The 15,974-nt window shown below is 43.4% G+C and overlaps 1 protein-coding gene across 2 annotated transcripts in view; it reads right to left on the bottom strand.

Moving 5' to 3' along the window:
* Positions 1-15,974, bottom strand: part of LIPC (lipase C, hepatic type) — a 160,132-nt gene that overhangs the window by 137,325 nt on the left and 6,833 nt on the right. The window contains exons 1-3 of one of the 2 annotated variants that reach the window (XM_063699022.1): positions 3,701-3,732; positions 1,655-1,818; positions 687-814 (exon numbers count right to left, since the gene is read on the bottom strand). In XM_063699022.1, the coding sequence (XP_063555092.1) occupies positions 687-774 (88 nt within the window). In that variant the 5' untranslated portion in view covers positions 775-814; positions 1,655-1,818; positions 3,701-3,732. Of the gene's footprint in view, positions 1-686; positions 815-1,654; positions 1,819-3,700; positions 3,733-15,974 lie in introns of those variants that run through there. The other variant, XM_019011048.4, reaches the window with a different exon arrangement.

The following is a 15,974-nucleotide window of genomic DNA, read 5'->3' as shown; positions in this document are numbered from 1 at the left end:
CAAATTGTTCAATTAACTGAGCCGTCATTTATTGGTCCACTGCTTAGCCTGGAAGCTGGGCTCCACTCTACAACCTTTCTGATAAGGCATTTGATCTGTCTTTCGCCATCAATCTAGTTTGTGAATTTACAAACCAAACAGGCAGGACTGCTGTTGGATTCTTCAGTCTCAGACTAAAATTTTGGCAGCAAAACAAAGTCTAGAAATTGTGCAATGATATCTCTACTTTAGACCTGACTGGAAATAGAACTCTCATAAATTCCCTTCTCTTCTGAGAGAGCCAGGCAATTAGACAACCCCAACCCGACAGAGCATTTCATTGCAAGCCTGGCTCCCCGGTTGCAAATTAGGTGCCACATTAACTCTCAGGAAGATCTGAATCGCTTTCAGATCATTTGCCGCTGAATAACTTTTAGCATGACTGTTACCATATCAGATACGCAAGAGACTTCACTGCTAACTGCAGGCACTCTTAGAATTTTAATCCCAGGATGATTTTGTAAAATTTCATTTCTGTTTACAAACGGCTACGTGTCCCTGTGAACCTGTGAAGTCGTGTATAGAACCACCTGGCACGCTCTGAAGCAAGCTCTGTCCCATACAGTCAGAAACCCCTGGATTCTCTGTGACACACGTTTTAAAAAGAAAAGTTCATGCCCATCTCTGGAGAAAAGTCAGGCTCTTACCTGGTTTCAGGCTTTGTCCAAGGGCACTTGATTGGATAAAGATGCATAAAACCAAGAGAATGGAGAAACACAGGGGACTTGTGTCCATTTCTCCGTTTCACCCGGGGTCCAGGCTTTCTTGGTAATTTCTGAAGCCAAAGAGACCACAATGCCTGTTAGATACTTTGTTAGGGAAGACTGCCCATTAATAATTAACCTCTCAACATGTTATCCACTGTTCAGACCCTTTCTTTACTGCCCCCAATTGCAAATCTAATTATATCTATTTTAAAAAGGTTGATTTACAGAAGTGCTTCTTATCCTGACACATTTTGAGAATAAAATACCTTGTTATGTATTCTTACCTTTTGGGGCCAAGGTCAGAGTTCCAAATTAATCAATTTAAAGCTACTGTGTTGTGTTTGGAAATTCTGCCAAAGGTCGGGGTAGGTGGCTTCCACGTGGCTGCCTAAGCCTCCCTGTGACAGCGCTGCAAGGGGGTGCTGGCTCAGGAAAGTGGTGTTTCAAATTGCAGCCTAAGCCCAAAGAAAAAGAAAAGGGCCCTGCCACGCAGAGAGCACCCAGAGGGTCCAGATTTCTGTTGGGTTCAGTGAAATTGGTGATGCTTGTGGTCAAAGTGTGGTGCAGAAAACCCTTCACCCCCGTGTCAAAAGGAACTGACGAAGAAGCAAAGATGCCCTTGCCAAGTGACCCATTGAGAGGTGATCCTAGAGTAAACACACTTCTTCCCACTCTGTGTTCATTAATGTTCCAGCTGTGTAGAGGACTGAAAAGTAAGGCCACTCAGTAAAATCAGGTAGGGAAAAGGCTACCATAGACGGCTTTTGTGATATTTTTGGGCCTCTAGTTTTACTTTAACTTTCTTCATTTGTTCAACATTTATATATTTTGGCATGCCTACTATGTGCCAAGCACTGTTGTAGGCATGTAGGGTATAAAAGTCCTTATGTATCAGTGGAGGTTCTTACCTTCTGGAGTTGGATAACGGACAGTAGACATAGTAAAGAAGAGATTTATGGCCGGGAGCTGTGGCTCACTCCTGTAATCATAGCACTTTGGGAGGCGAGGCGGGCAGATCACGAGGTCAGGGGTTCGAGACCAGCCTGACCAACATGGTGAAACCCCATCTGTACTAAAAATACAAAAGTTAGCTGGGTGTGGAGGTGAGTGCCTGTAATCCCAGCTACTCAGGAAGCTGAGGCAGGAGAATCGCTTGAACCTGGGAGGCGGAGGTTGCAGTGAACTGAGATCGCGCCATTGTACTCCAGCCTGGGCGACATACAGAGACTCCATCTCAAAAAAAAAAAAAAATTATGTAGACTGGTAGAATGTAATGGGAACCACCACAAGAAAAGCAGGGGGTTGGGGAGAAGGTAGGGATTTTAAGCAGAGTGGTTAGCGTGAATTGCATTGGGAAGTTAAACTTTCAGCAAAGGTTTGAAGGAAGTGAAGGAGTTGCCCCTGTGGACGTCCTGGGGAGGAGAGCTTCGGGCAGTCTGTGCAAAGGCCCTGAGGTAGAAGTATGCCTGGTGTGCTCCAGGAATAGCAAGGAGGCCAATGAGTGGGGAAACATTGTAAGGACTTTGACTTTTATGCATTGACACATGGGGGGCGACTGTGAGCAGAAGGGTGATATGATTTGTATTGTAGTTTTAAAAGATCACTCTGGTTTGCAAGTGAGCCAGGGTGCAGTGGGGAGATCTGTTAGAAGGCTGTTACAGTGGCCCAGTGAGAGGTGATGGTGGCTTGGCCCAGCATGGTAAAGGGCAACTGCGGAGTGGTGGATGGGTGGTGGATATATTTTGAAGGTAGAGCCCACAGGATTTTCTGACTGCTGAGATGTGAGATGTGGGAGAAAGAAAGGAGTTAAGGATGACTTCCAGGTTTTTGGCTTGAACAAGTAGATTAATGGGGTTGCTGTCAGCTGAGAAGGGAAAGCTGTGAGTGAAGCAGGTCTGTTGGGGGAAGATTAGAGATTCAGCCTTGGCCACGTGGGGCTTTGAGATGGCTCTTAGATATCCAAGTGGAAATGTTAAGTGGGCAAAATTAGATAACATGGTAATTATTGCCTGGACAAGACTCGTTCAAAGGGCCTTCTGAAGCCACCAGCAGACTTGGACGATCTTGACCCAGTCTAAAGCTGTGTTCTGTCCTATGACTGTACCTTCCTTCCAAGCCCTGCAGCTTGTGGACCATCCCGTCAGATATACAATTTCTTTTTCTTTTTCTTTTCTTTTCTTTTTTTTTTTTTTGAGACGGAATCTTGCTCTGTCGCCCAGGCTGGAGTGCAGTGGTGCAATCTCGGTTCACTGCAACCTCCACCTCCCAGGTTCAAGCGATTCTAGTGCTTCAGCCTTCAGAGTAGGTGGGACTACAGGTGCCCACCACCATGCCTGGCTAATTTTTGTATTTTTAGTAGAGATGGGGTTTTACCATGTTGGTCAGGCTGGTCTCTAACTCCTGACCTTGTGATCCACCCACCTCGGCCTCCCAAAGTGCTGGGATTACAGGCGTGAGTCACCGCGCCCATCAGATATATAATTTCTGAGCAAGGACTTCTGCCCTGGATACTTGGCTGGCTCCTGCACAGTTAAGCAGAATCTGAAAGTTCCACTTTTTTTCCTATAAAGCTGGCACGTAAAACCAGCTGGCTACCCATCTCGGGCTCCTCTCCCCTGTGCCCACCCTCATCTACTCTCCTCTGGGTACTGCCAGTAACCACCGCCACTCCCCATTTTATTCAGGACACAAACTCATCAAAAGACACCAGTGAATCCAAGTGCCTCTGAAATACCAACTGTGTGCCCCCACCCGCCCCCCAAATTTCTGCAGAGTACACTTTCTTACCACTTGCTACGTGGTAAGAACACTTTCAACATGGGAAGAAGCCTTCAAGATTGTTTCTAGCTCTTGTAGTTCCTTTACTTGCACCACCCAAAATTCCTCTGACATCATCTCATGCCAACTCAAATTCTATAAGGCTCTCCTGGAAAATGACAAGGAGGAGTGGGTACCTGTCCCCTTTCAGGGTGGTGTCTGCTTTCACCCCTACCTAAGCTCTTCCAGCCTGCCCCATCGCTGGGTCTGACCTTCCAGTGGTGGTTTTAGTGCACAAGCTCTGTTGTGTCTTCTTGAAGCTGACCAGGGAGGCTACTGGGAGGGAAGAGGGGAGGACTTCACAGAGTATGAGATTTCCTGAACTGGGGGGTCCTAGGCCTATCTACTTGCTGTGTATAATATTATATAACCTTAATGAGTTCAATCTCCTCACCTATAAAATGGGGACAACATGTATCTGAGATAATATTTTGAGATATCAACTTATTTTTCTCCCAAACTGTCTCCCTTCCACTTAAGAGGGGCAAAGTAGAGAGAAGGCTACAAATCTTTTGTCTTCCAAAAATATAGGACCTTAGGGCAAGTGAATTTTATTTTATTTTATATTTCATTTTATTTTATTTTATTTATTTTAGAGACAGGGTCTTCCTATGTTGCCCAGGCTGGTCATAAACTCCTGGGCTCAAGTGATCCTCCTGCCTTGGCCTCCCAAAGTGTGGGCAGGTGAATTCTAGCCAACAAAGAAAAGCAAAAGACTAACATTTCTTGAGGGGATGTGAAGGGAGAAGGAACCCCTCACCTTTCCATCACTAGAAAGACATTCTCTTGGGCTTTGCAGGTGGTGCGGAAGGGGGAGGTTTGTCTATGGGTCTGAGAGCAGAGGGGACAGTACCTTGCTTTCCAGAAATCCTGCTGGAAGAGAAGAACCCAGGGAGGAAATGGCTGTGTTGGCAGATGGGCAAAAGATATACCTGGCTTGATGTAGGGTGGGAGAGCAGTGAGTCTCTGGGGCCAGCAGGTCATGTTGATGGGAGGATGGGCCCCTCAGTGGCCACCAATGTGGACTGATGCCAGAGGACTAGGTCACACTCCCCTGACCCCATGCCTGGCTATTGTATTGGTCCAGAACTATGGCATAACTACTGGGGTTGGGGGTGGGATGGGGAGAAGAAATCCAGAAGGCCTGAAAATAGGGGTTAAGAGTCAGGAATTTAGATGGGTTACAGAGAATAGAGAAATTTATTGCACATCAGAATCTCTGGACTGAAATTAATACCTCTAGAAACAGAGGTATGCCATGAATATTAGAGATTTGTGTGTAAGGTGTCAAGCCAAGTGCCTGGTTCATAATAGAGGGTCAATAAATTATAATGACCTATTTTGTGGGCAATATACTTAGTGGTCAAGGGTCCATGCTTTCAGGCTGGGTGCAGTGGGCAGTGGCTCACACTTGTAATCCCAGTGCTTTGGGAGGCTGAGGCAGGAGGATCACTTGAGGCCAGGAGTTTGCGACTAGCCTGGGTAACATAGCAAGACCCCATCTATATAAACATAAAAAACCAAAAAATTAGCCTGGTGTGGTGGCACACACCTGTAGTCTTAGGTGCTTGGGAGGCTGAGGCAGGGAGATTACTTGAACCCAGGAGGTGGAGGCTGCAGTGAGCTATGATCACACCACTGCACTCCAGCCTGGGTGACAGAGTGAGACCCTATCTCTAAAAGAAAAAAAAAAAAGAGTCCAGCCTTGGGAATCCGACAGATACAGGCTTGAATTCCTAGTCTGTCACTTGTACTTACTAGCTGAGTGAACTTGGATAAGACATTGTGACTGAGCTTTAGTTTTCTTCACCTGTATAATAGGACTAATAATACCTCCCTAGTCTGATTAAGTGAGGCAATGCATGTGAAGCCCTCAGCAATCCTAGGCCACAGGAAATAATTAATGGTAGCTAATTTTTTTTATGTTTAAATTCACTGAGGGGATCACAAAGGTGTCCAGGGGGTAGATAACAATAAGACCACAGTGACATAATTGTAGCAAAAAATGTAAGGAGCAGGAAAACACAAGGGTCTGGATCAGTGGCTCCAAAATCCAATTGAGCATCAGAATAAGAGTCAGCTGGGGAGCTCAGACAAGGACAACTTACGGGCCCATCCCAGGAATACTGAGTAATGGAATCAACACTAGGGTCAAGGCCCAGTGAACCTTCATTTTAAGCAAGTTCTCCAGGTAATTCTTGGTTACACAAAGTTTGAGAACCATTGCTTCAGAATGGTGCTTGAGAGATCTTCTGGGGCACAAGAAGAAAATAATATAGACCTTTCAGATTTTTCTTTGTATTTTCTTAGACAGTTCATGTTTGTGCACGTATAATATTTATAGTATATAAGTATTATATAATTTGCAGGTGGTACTACGGAATATACTAGTGCTATATTATTTATAAACAAATAAGTAGATATTGGGGAGAGTCCTCAAATTTAAAAAAATACTTATAAAGATGTGTTGTCAAAAAAATGGGTGAAGCCTCTGCCTTAGAGAGACAGAATGGCTCCCAGGGCTGCCAGACCTGACTGTCATGTGCTTGACTCCAGCCATGCATCTGAGCAGTCAATAGATCCATTCATAGCATCTTTGGTCATTTCCATGCCCAAGGAAGCCCAGCAGTTTCTTAAGGCCTCTTCATTTCCTATTAGCTGAAGAGGAGGCAAGCCTGAGCCTCTTAGAGTTTGGAGCCTCCAATGGAGTGATCAGCATGGTGCATGTTAGCAGAGCTCTGTGGCTTCATCCTTTGCAATTCTTTTTTTTTTTTTTTTTTTTTTTTTTTTTTTTTTTTTTTTTTTTTTGGGATGGAGTCTTGCTGTGTTGCCCAGGCTGGAGTGCAATGGCATGATCCCAGCTCACTGCAACATCTGCCTCCTGGGTTCAAGTGATTCTCATGCCTCAGCCTCCCTAGTAGCTGGGATTACAGGGTGTGCCACCACACTTGGCTTTTTTTTGCTTTTTTTTTTTGTATTTTTAGTAGAGAGATGGGGTTTCACCATGTTGGCCAGGCTGGTCTAGAACTCCTGAGCTCAAGTGATCTGCCTGCCTCAGCCTCCCAAAATGCTGGGATCACAGGCATGAGCCACCGTGCTTGGCCTCTTCCTTTGCAATTCTTTAAAGACTTTTCTATTTTGGGTGACACTGCACTCTGGTCTGCAATCCTCGATCTAAAGTAATAATGGTTTTATAATTAGGTTTTTAAACATTGCCCAGTTCTTGCTCTCTTTTAATTTACGGAGCTTCTTGAATAAATAAAGATTTCAAGAGACTGGCATTTGATGACCTGAGAATGACCTTTTTCTTTAGTGTCATGGTGATAAGAAAGTTAATTAGGAGAGAAGAAACAGATATTTTACAAGGATAAAGCAAGCAAATCCCAAGAGGAAGAGGCCAGGGGACCAAGTTGAAGCTCACTGATGACAGAAACAGAATTTTATACCCAGAATCAGGTTTTCTTCTTTTCATCTTCAGGAACTGGGATATCTTACCTGAGAAAGGCAAGCTTTTGTTGGTGTTATAATAAAATAATACTTTAAACAATAAAATTTGACACTGTTATTTCCTAATTTTGCAGTTGAGATTTAAGAGGTTAGGAACTGGTACCAAACTGTATCTCACCAGTAAAAGACAGAGAGAGGAGAAGTCAGGGGATCCGAGGCCAGGTTCTGTTCTCTTAACAACCACAAATCCTTAATCCCTACGTATCTGGCTGTCCCTGGGACTGAATCAGGTTTCTCTGCACATCAGCCTAGTCCACTTCCAAGATGAAATGAATTTCCTTGGATCATGTTATAGGAAAATGACTCTATCCTCTTATACTCCTGCTTGGGGCCAGGGTGCCATGAGGAGAATGACCAAGTTTTTATTGGGTCACTCACTGATCTGTGTGGACATTCTTGCGCCATGAGGGAATATGGCAAAACAAGTAGGTAAACCTCGTTAATTTGAGTTAGCCTGGAACATGTCCTCATTTGGAAAGTGCTTGGACTGGAGTTTAACCTTTTCCTTATCTGTGTTAGAAAAAAAAAAGACCTGATAAACAAATGAAGGGTGAAAACAAGATTGCAGAGGACATTTTAGACTATTTGGAAGAATTAGGTGTTTCAAGCATTTCAAATAGGTATTTATTCATCCAAGATTATCACACCTGGTGACCAGGGGTGTCTTTGCATCAGCTCTGCCTCCAACTTGTTGTGTGACCTTGGGCAAATTCTGTAATCTATCTCTGCCTGTTTATTCCCCCGTCAAATGGGGTTATGAAGGTTAAATTATTATCACATGAAAATGCTTATAACAACTCTCTGCATAGTCAAGCCTCTTTTGATTTTCTTAACAAATAAGGTAGGAATTATTTTCCCCATTTTACAGATGAGAAAACTGAGGTTCAGATATTCCTTATGCGAGGTCACATATCTAATCGATATAGATTGGATATAAGGACGCTAGGTCCCTGGAAGATCTAATATTCTGATTCCCAAAGTCTCAAGTTATGCAGCCAGGGAGCAAAGAGTTGAGATCTCCTTTCTTCTTATTTTTATGTTTCCTGGTCTGTGTTGGCCCACGGACTCTCCTTATCAAGATTTCAGCTGCCAGATTGTAGAACAATTGGGAAAATCATCATCACAACAACACCCTAGAACCAGAGCAGTCTTTTTTATGACTAGATACTGTGGAACCAGTAATGCATTTTATGATCTTAGAAATTCCAGTAGGATGGAAAACCTATTTTCACTCTTTGTATTATGCTTTGAAGCAAAAGGAAATAAAGATTTAAGTTGGCTTTGAACACCAGATAGATAGTGAGTATTGTTGGCTCCGTAAAGTTTGCCCAGGGTTTTCCCCTTTGTGGGGAAGAGGGGGAGTGTAGACTAGAATTCGTGACGTGTCTACTCTGTGCCTGCTTCCTCCAGCTGCTGGGGTGCTGGCCAGGCTTTGTGACTGGTGACCATGCTGGCTCCTGAGGGAGACTCCCCGCAAGCCATGAACTGAACTAGCTGCTTGCAACAAGCAAGGACACAGTTTGGGGAGGGGGGCACCAGCACACTGGCTGTGTCTCTTGGTCCTAGTTCTGCCAACCATGGGGTGTTCAGGGGCACAGTCCTCACCCTGGGTATCAGGGACGGCTGGGCACTGGTCAGATTGCAACGGCCCAAGCCTCCCTGCAGCAGGATGTCACATCCTCATCTCACAAAGGCTTGCTGAGTTTAGCACACAGGATCCGTGGCTGCTGGAAACCTGGAACTAATTCCCCTTTATTCTCTTCATTCCCAATGATGTGTTTCCAGTTCTGAAGAGCTGCCGATGAGTCATTATTTTTCTGAAGACGGGGTATCTTGCTGACATGGTTCATCATTTTTCCTAGGCAGGCCTAAACGTCAGGAGTTAACAATTCAGGAGCCAGCGTCCAAAGTGCCTGCACAGTGCCAGAATCTCCACGTGATCTCATTCACACTTTAGGAAGAATCCTATGATGTAGCATGATTTCCCCGAGGGGAAACTGAGGCTCAAGGAGGTTACTGAATTGCCCAAATCCACACTGTAGTAAGTGGTGGAATGAGACTTGAATGATGTTTGTTTGACTTCAGAGTCCATACAACAAAAAGTAGTTTTGCCAAGTATAGTAGGGATTGGCTGTGAGATCTTTGTGTATCAGTTGCTTAAAAAGATGGAATTGTGTCATGCTCTTGCTCTGCGTATAAAGACATATATCGTATATTTCATTTATATATGAAAGGGAATTTGTTAAGGAGTATTGACTCACACGATCACAGGGTAAAGTCCCATGATTGGTCGTCTGCAAGTTGAGGAGCAAGGAAGCCAGTGGTGGGTCAGCTCGAGTTCCCAAACCTCAAAAGTAGGGAAGCCAACACTGCAGCCTTCAATCTGTGGACAAAGGCCAAGAGCTCCTGGTAAGTGACTGGTGTAAGTCCAAGAGTCCAAAAGCTGAAGAACTTGGAGTTTGATGTTTGAGGGCAGGAAGCATCCAGCATGGGAGAATGATGAAGGCCGGAAGACTCAGCAAGTCAAGTCCTTCCCATCTTCTGCCTGCTTTATTCTAGCCAAACTGGCAGCTGATTAGATGGTGCCCACCCAGAATGAGGGTGGGTCTGCTTCTCCCAGTCCATTGACTCAAATTTTACTAATATTTCCTTTGGCAATACCCTCACAGACACACCCAGGAAAAGTATTTTGCATCCTTCGATCCAATCAATTTGACATTCAATATTAACCATCACATCCCATGTTTATTATTATTTTTAAAAAAAATGTTCTCAAGCCTTTTCTCAGCTATTTAATGGAGATAGCTGTGAGATAAACTACGAGACATAGCAGAAGTTAGAAATAATGGAAACATTATAATGGGACATAATCATATAATTTATATGCCAATTAATTTTCCTCAATCAACAGCAAAGAAGACCAGCCAGGAAGAGGGGACCGGGGCCTTCGGCCATGATGCTTTGTCCCGGACAGAGCAGAGTGTTTGAAAGGAAGTTGTCAGGACAAGGCTGTGCTTCCCAAGACCCAGCTGAGAACATCATCAGTTATCCAATTACGCCTGAAGTCATTCATTTGAGTTAGATCATGCCTGGGGTCATTCAGAAAGTAACAAGCAAGATGCTTTTGATATGCTTTCATAATTCCATTAAGAGATAATTTTTTAAAAAACGAAGGTAAAATCACGACTCTCAAATATAAAAACGAGTACATGGTAAATATTTTACTTAACTAATTAATGAGGCAAGTGGTAAGGGTGTTACAACCAGTTCAAAGGAGAAGCCAAAAAACCACACAAATTTATATGAGTAAAGAAATGTTGGCCAGGTGTGGAGGCTCATGCCTGTAATCCCAGCACTCTGGGAGGCCGAGGCGGGCGGATCACGAGGTCAGGAAATCGAGACCATCCTGGCTAACATGGTGAAACCCCATCTCTACTAAAAATACAAAAAATTAGCTGGGTGTGGTGGTGGGCACCTGTAGTCCCAGCTACTTGGGAGGCTGAAGCAGGAGAATGGCGGGAACCCGGGAGGCGGAGCTTGCAGTGAGCCTAGATCGCGCCACTGCACCCCAGCCTCGGCGACAGAGCGAGACTCCGTCTGAAAAAAAAAAAAGAAAAAAAAAGTTGCAATGAAGGTACAAATGGCAAATGGATACAAAAGTAGCTTTTTCTGCAGTGTGGCAACGAAGTCAGTGTAACTTCTACAGTATAGGACAGAATTTGCATTTTGCATTGCTATTAGTTATCTGCAATTTACAGAGTTGCAAAATGCTTCAAAGGCAATGAAAGCTAGAATCAAATAACCTAGGGAGGCTGTGCCGTATGTAGACAATGCATCCTTTTCCATGGAAATACAAAATGTTCCCTATATTTAGTACTGTTACAAAATGGTAAAGGAAGTATTTAGCTACAGAATTCTGATGATAACAGGATAAGGTTCTTTCTGGAGGAAAAAGCTGTCTCTTGCTGCATTTTTGCCTCCTGAGTGAAGACTCTGATCGCTGAGAACCGGATTTCGAAGCTTGGTTTCTCGGTTTTTAGTCCCATTAAGCAAGCAGATTATTTAATAGCTGGCATCTCAGTTTCCTCATTTTAAAATAGGAGTAGTAAAATTATTTGCCTCACAGGGCTTGGAGGGAGATAAAATGAGAAAAACCATGAATTGTGCATACCATAGTGCCCAATAAATACGTATCGGCCATTAGTGTTTTTATTTATTACCGCAGTTTTTCGGCATGGTTTTTATTTCTCCCATCCCTCACCTGATCCTTCCCTTTCTTGTTTCCTGCCCATTTAACTGAAGTAGTAAAGAATAGGAGACTTATTTACAATGTTTTAAAGAAAGTATAGAGTCTATGCTTCCTGTTCTTGATTTTAAAATCAAGTTGTTATGTGTTCCTTTCTATTTAAAAAAGAAAGCAAGCTGGGTGTGGTGGCTCACGGCTGAGCCCAGGAGTCTGAGACCTGCCTGGGCAGCATAGTGATACCCTGTTTCTATAAAAAATTTTTTAAAAAATTAGCCAGTGTGGCAGTGCACAGCTGTAGTCCCAGTTACTTGGGAGGCTGAGGTGGGAGGATGGCTTGAGCCCAGAAGGTCAAGACTGCGGTAAGCTGTGATCATGCCACTGCACTCCAGCTTGGGCAATAGAATAAGATCCTGTCTCTATCTTAAACAAACAAACAAAAAACAAAAAAAAAAACTAAAGAAAAGAAAAATAGAAAGCATCTTTACCCCCAATATTGCTTTCTTGTTTTTGAGTAATTCTTATCACCTGTCTTAGCCCAGCTAACTCTGAATTTAAACAAGTGGTTCATTTTCTCAGGTTATATATTAATCACCAGAGAAAACAGGTTGGGAGAGTGGGAAAGACCCTCTTTGTGGTCTTCTCAGCCCAGCTGGGGATAGGAGGCCAAGGCCAGGAGGTGACACACTGGAGCCAGGTCATCCAGAGCTCCTCGGTAAGCCTCTCCCCCATCTGCATTCTCAGACCCCAGGGGCCATGTCCACGGGCCAGAGAGTCTGTGAGCAGCATGTGCCCAGTACCAGAGAAAACTCTACTCAGCCCCGCTCAGAGGAGTTGGTATAAACGTGCCTTTGCGAAGTTTGTTTTTCACTTTTGGGTCTGATGGAGGGGGAATTCTTCAACCTCAGAGGGGAATTCCTGTATGTCTAGGGTCAGGGTGCCTGATGGATTGACCCTATCAGCTCCTATTTCAAATCTGGCACCCCAAGAAACTTCCAGATGATTTGGGTGAAGCTCCCAGGATCTCCCCCTTTGCTCAACAGCCTGGATTCTTCGAGGAAAAAGAAGGCATTTGAGCAAGGATTGGGGAAAAAGCTTTGCCTCTGAGCAAAGTTCAGGGATAGGAGGACAAAGCTATCACAGTGTCTAGGCTTTCTTTACATGTATGGCAACTGGAGTGACACCTGGAGAGAGCCATCTTCACTCCACAGTTCTATTCCTATCACCGAATCTGTCAGGCTCTGGGGAGGACTCCTAGAGAGCAAAACATACTTTCCACACATTAGCAAACAGCATGATTCGATCTCAGGGGTCAGCCAGGAGCAGAACACAGGCAGATGCATACAGGGCTCCCTGCCTCCAGGACTATTTCTTTCTGTTACATATCATCTCTAAAGCAAAATTGCTTGTTTCAGCTCTTGATAGAAATGTAACTTCCCTTGTCCAATTTCCACAGGCAATGTGTACACAAGGAAGGAAATGGCAGGCTGTTCATATGCAGCAAGATCCACACTTGGCCAAACCTGGGGTCACAGAGATGGACGTGGAATCGAGGGCAGAAGATCTGGGTTTGAGTCCAGCAGTGCTTTAGGTAAGTCGTAATCTTTATACAACGGGGATAATGAAACCTGGGATGCCTGCCTCACAAGGTCATAAGCAGAAGAGATGAGGCCGGGCGCAGTGGCTCATGCCTGTAATCCCAGCACTCTGGGAGGCCGATGAGGGCGGATTACTTGAGGTCAGGAGTTCAAGACCAGCCTGGCCAACATGGTGAAACCCTATCTCTACTAAAAAAACAAAAATAAGCTGGGTGTGGTGGTGTGGGCCTGTAATCCCAGCTACTTGGGAGGCTGAGGCAGGAGAATCACTTGAACCAGGGAGGTGGAGGTTGCAGTGAGCTGAGATTGGGCCACTGCACTCCAGCCCTGGCAACAGAGAGAGACTCTGTCTCAAAAAAAAAAAAAAAAAAAAAAATAGAAGAAGAAGAAGAGATGGTAGATGCCCAAACATCCTTAAGCAATGAAAAGACCCATGTAAAGCAGAGGCCCCAGGCTGGGATGAGTGGATGAGTACATTGGTGGAGCAAAAAGATCTTGAGATTTGGGAGCCCAAGAAGTTGTGCTTTCTGGCATCAGACCAGAGTGCACTTTCTTGTCCCAGATTCCCAGGGTGACCACCAACAGACGGACAGCTCTGGCTTCTGGCAGGGCAGGGCAGGGCTCTTGGAGGTACCCACCTTCAGTGGGCTGTCTCACAATAATTCCTTCAGGCTTTGGAGATGGTGGTCAGGGCCAGCTGGGATCTGGTGGCCTGCAAGTGAGCTGAGGGCTATTGCAATTAGGCAATTCCTGGGGACCTCACTGATAAGCCCTGGTAGATCAAGCCTGGATGTTTTGTTATTGCATAGGGGTTAATATGATGACCAAGTTCACCTTAGGCTTCTCTCTGGATGTCTTTGCTGGTCTCTCTTTCCTTCATTGCCCTCTCTGACTGAGGTCAGAGTCCTTGAATGGCCCTCAAGCTACCCCTACCCCACTCCCAGGAAAACCTCTGCTCTGGCCTGTTTTCTCCCCGGAGCCCATGCTGAGAGAGCCTGTGGCTCCTCTCACCTGCATAAGTAGGTGAGATCCTCCAGACACTGCCTCTGGGTGGAAAAGAGAAGGTGTCAAGGGACTGAGCCCTGGGTGTTCCAACATTTAGAAGTAAAGGAGATGAAGAGGGACCTTTCTCCTTTAGCCAAATTACTTCTTAAGAATCGATTCTTGGCTGGGTGAGGTGGCTCATGCCTGTAATCCCAGCACTTTGGGAGGCCGAGGTGGGCGGATCACCTGAGGTTGGGAGTTCAACACTAGCCTGACCAACATGGGGAAACCCTGTCTCTACTAAAAATACAAAAAAATTAGCCAGGTGTGGTATTGCATGCCTGTAACCCCAGCTACTTGGGAGGCTGAGGCAGGAGAATCACTTGAACCCAGGAGATGGAGGTTGTAGTGAGGCAGAGATCACGCCATTGCACTCCAGCTTGGGCAACAAGAGCGCGAAACTGTCTCAAAAAAAAAAAAAAGAGAAAAAAAAAGAGAAAAGAAAAGAAAAGAAAAAAAAAAGAATCAATTCTTAGTGGTAACATTTCTGGTAAAAGGACATGAGCAATACGGTTATAAATGAAGGTGTGGATAAATTTCCGGGTAGCTCCACCATCAATGGATATTAGCATTTGACATTTTTTCTCATTGTTCCATTAGAATATGTAAACTGGCATCTCCAGACTGCTTCTATTTACATGTCTTTGATTTCTGGCGAGAATTAACATTTCCCCACTATGTTTATCTACTGATTGTATGTCCCTTATGGGAATTGTCCAGTCTTTGACCCATTTATCTTTTGGAATCTTGAGATTTATTTTACAAATTTGAATTAGTTATTTATGATGGATCTTAATTCTTTGTAATGTTTGATAGAAATATTTTCCCTCTTAAAAAATCTTCGGTAATGCTAATTTTTATAGTGCAATCATTTCAATTGCTTCAAAGCTGAGAAAGTTAAAATTACCCCAGAGAGCTGATAAACTCTCTTTCCAGTTGTCTGCAAGTTCTATCATAATTTGATTTTATATTTAAATCTTTAATCAACCAAAGCTTATTTTGTTGCACGTTTTATTTTTAATAACTTTTCTATTATAAAATCAATAAATGTTTATTATTGTAAAATAGGAAAATAAAGAAGAACAAAAAGAAAAACATAAATAGGTCTGTGATTTCACATTTAGAGATAAGCACTGTTGACATTTTGACGTGGATATCCCCAAGTCATTTTTTCTATGTATACAATTATTTAAAAAAAAAACTGTAAACACACTGTACAAACTGTTTAAATACCTGTGTATTAACAACACATTAATGGCATATTTCAGGGGCATTAAATATTCGTTTAAAACATTATTTGAAATAGCTACCGAGTACCGTTACACTCTATAGATGTACCATAATTGGCTTAATTCCCTATTGTTTTTTCATTAACTGTGTTTAAGATATCACTATTATGAACAATGCTATTATAAACATATGCATAAATCTTGGTCCACATGTATGATTTTCTTTGTATAAATTATTTTTTTAGTAGCTTAAAAAAATTTTAGATTCTGATGGTACATGTGCAGGTTTGTCACATGGGTATATTGTGTGATGCTGAGGTTTGAGCTTCTGATGGTTCCATTGCCCAAGTAGTGAATATTGTACCCAATAGGTTTTTTTAACCTTTGTCCCCCTCTCCTTCTCACCCCTTTTAGAATGCCATTGTCTATTATTTCCATCTTTATGTCCACATGTACTCAATGTTTAGCTCCCACTTATAAGTGAGAACATGCAGTGTTTATCTGCTTTTGTGTTAATTTGCTTAGGATAATGACCTTCAGCTGTAGCCATGTTGCTGCAAAGGATGTGATTTTGTTCTTTTTTATGGCTGCATAGTATTCCTTAAAAATAATACTACAGATCATATATGTACCACATTTTCCTTTGTATAAATTTCTTAAAGTAGAATTGCTAAGGCAAAGGTTTTATATCTAGGTATCTATATCTACCTATATATTTTGCCTTTACATATACACTGCTACGTTAAGTAAATTTCTGTCATTTTAAGTACTCATTAGCAGTGAGTGTACT

The sequence above is a fragment of the Gorilla gorilla genome, chromosome 16 (genome assembly GCF_029281585.2).
Source record: "Gorilla gorilla gorilla isolate KB3781 chromosome 16, NHGRI_mGorGor1-v2.1_pri, whole genome shotgun sequence".
NCBI lineage: Eukaryota > Metazoa > Chordata > Mammalia > Primates > Hominidae > Gorilla > Gorilla gorilla.
The sequence above is the reverse complement of the archived record's forward strand: the minus strand, read 5'-3'. Positions and strand labels throughout refer to the sequence as shown.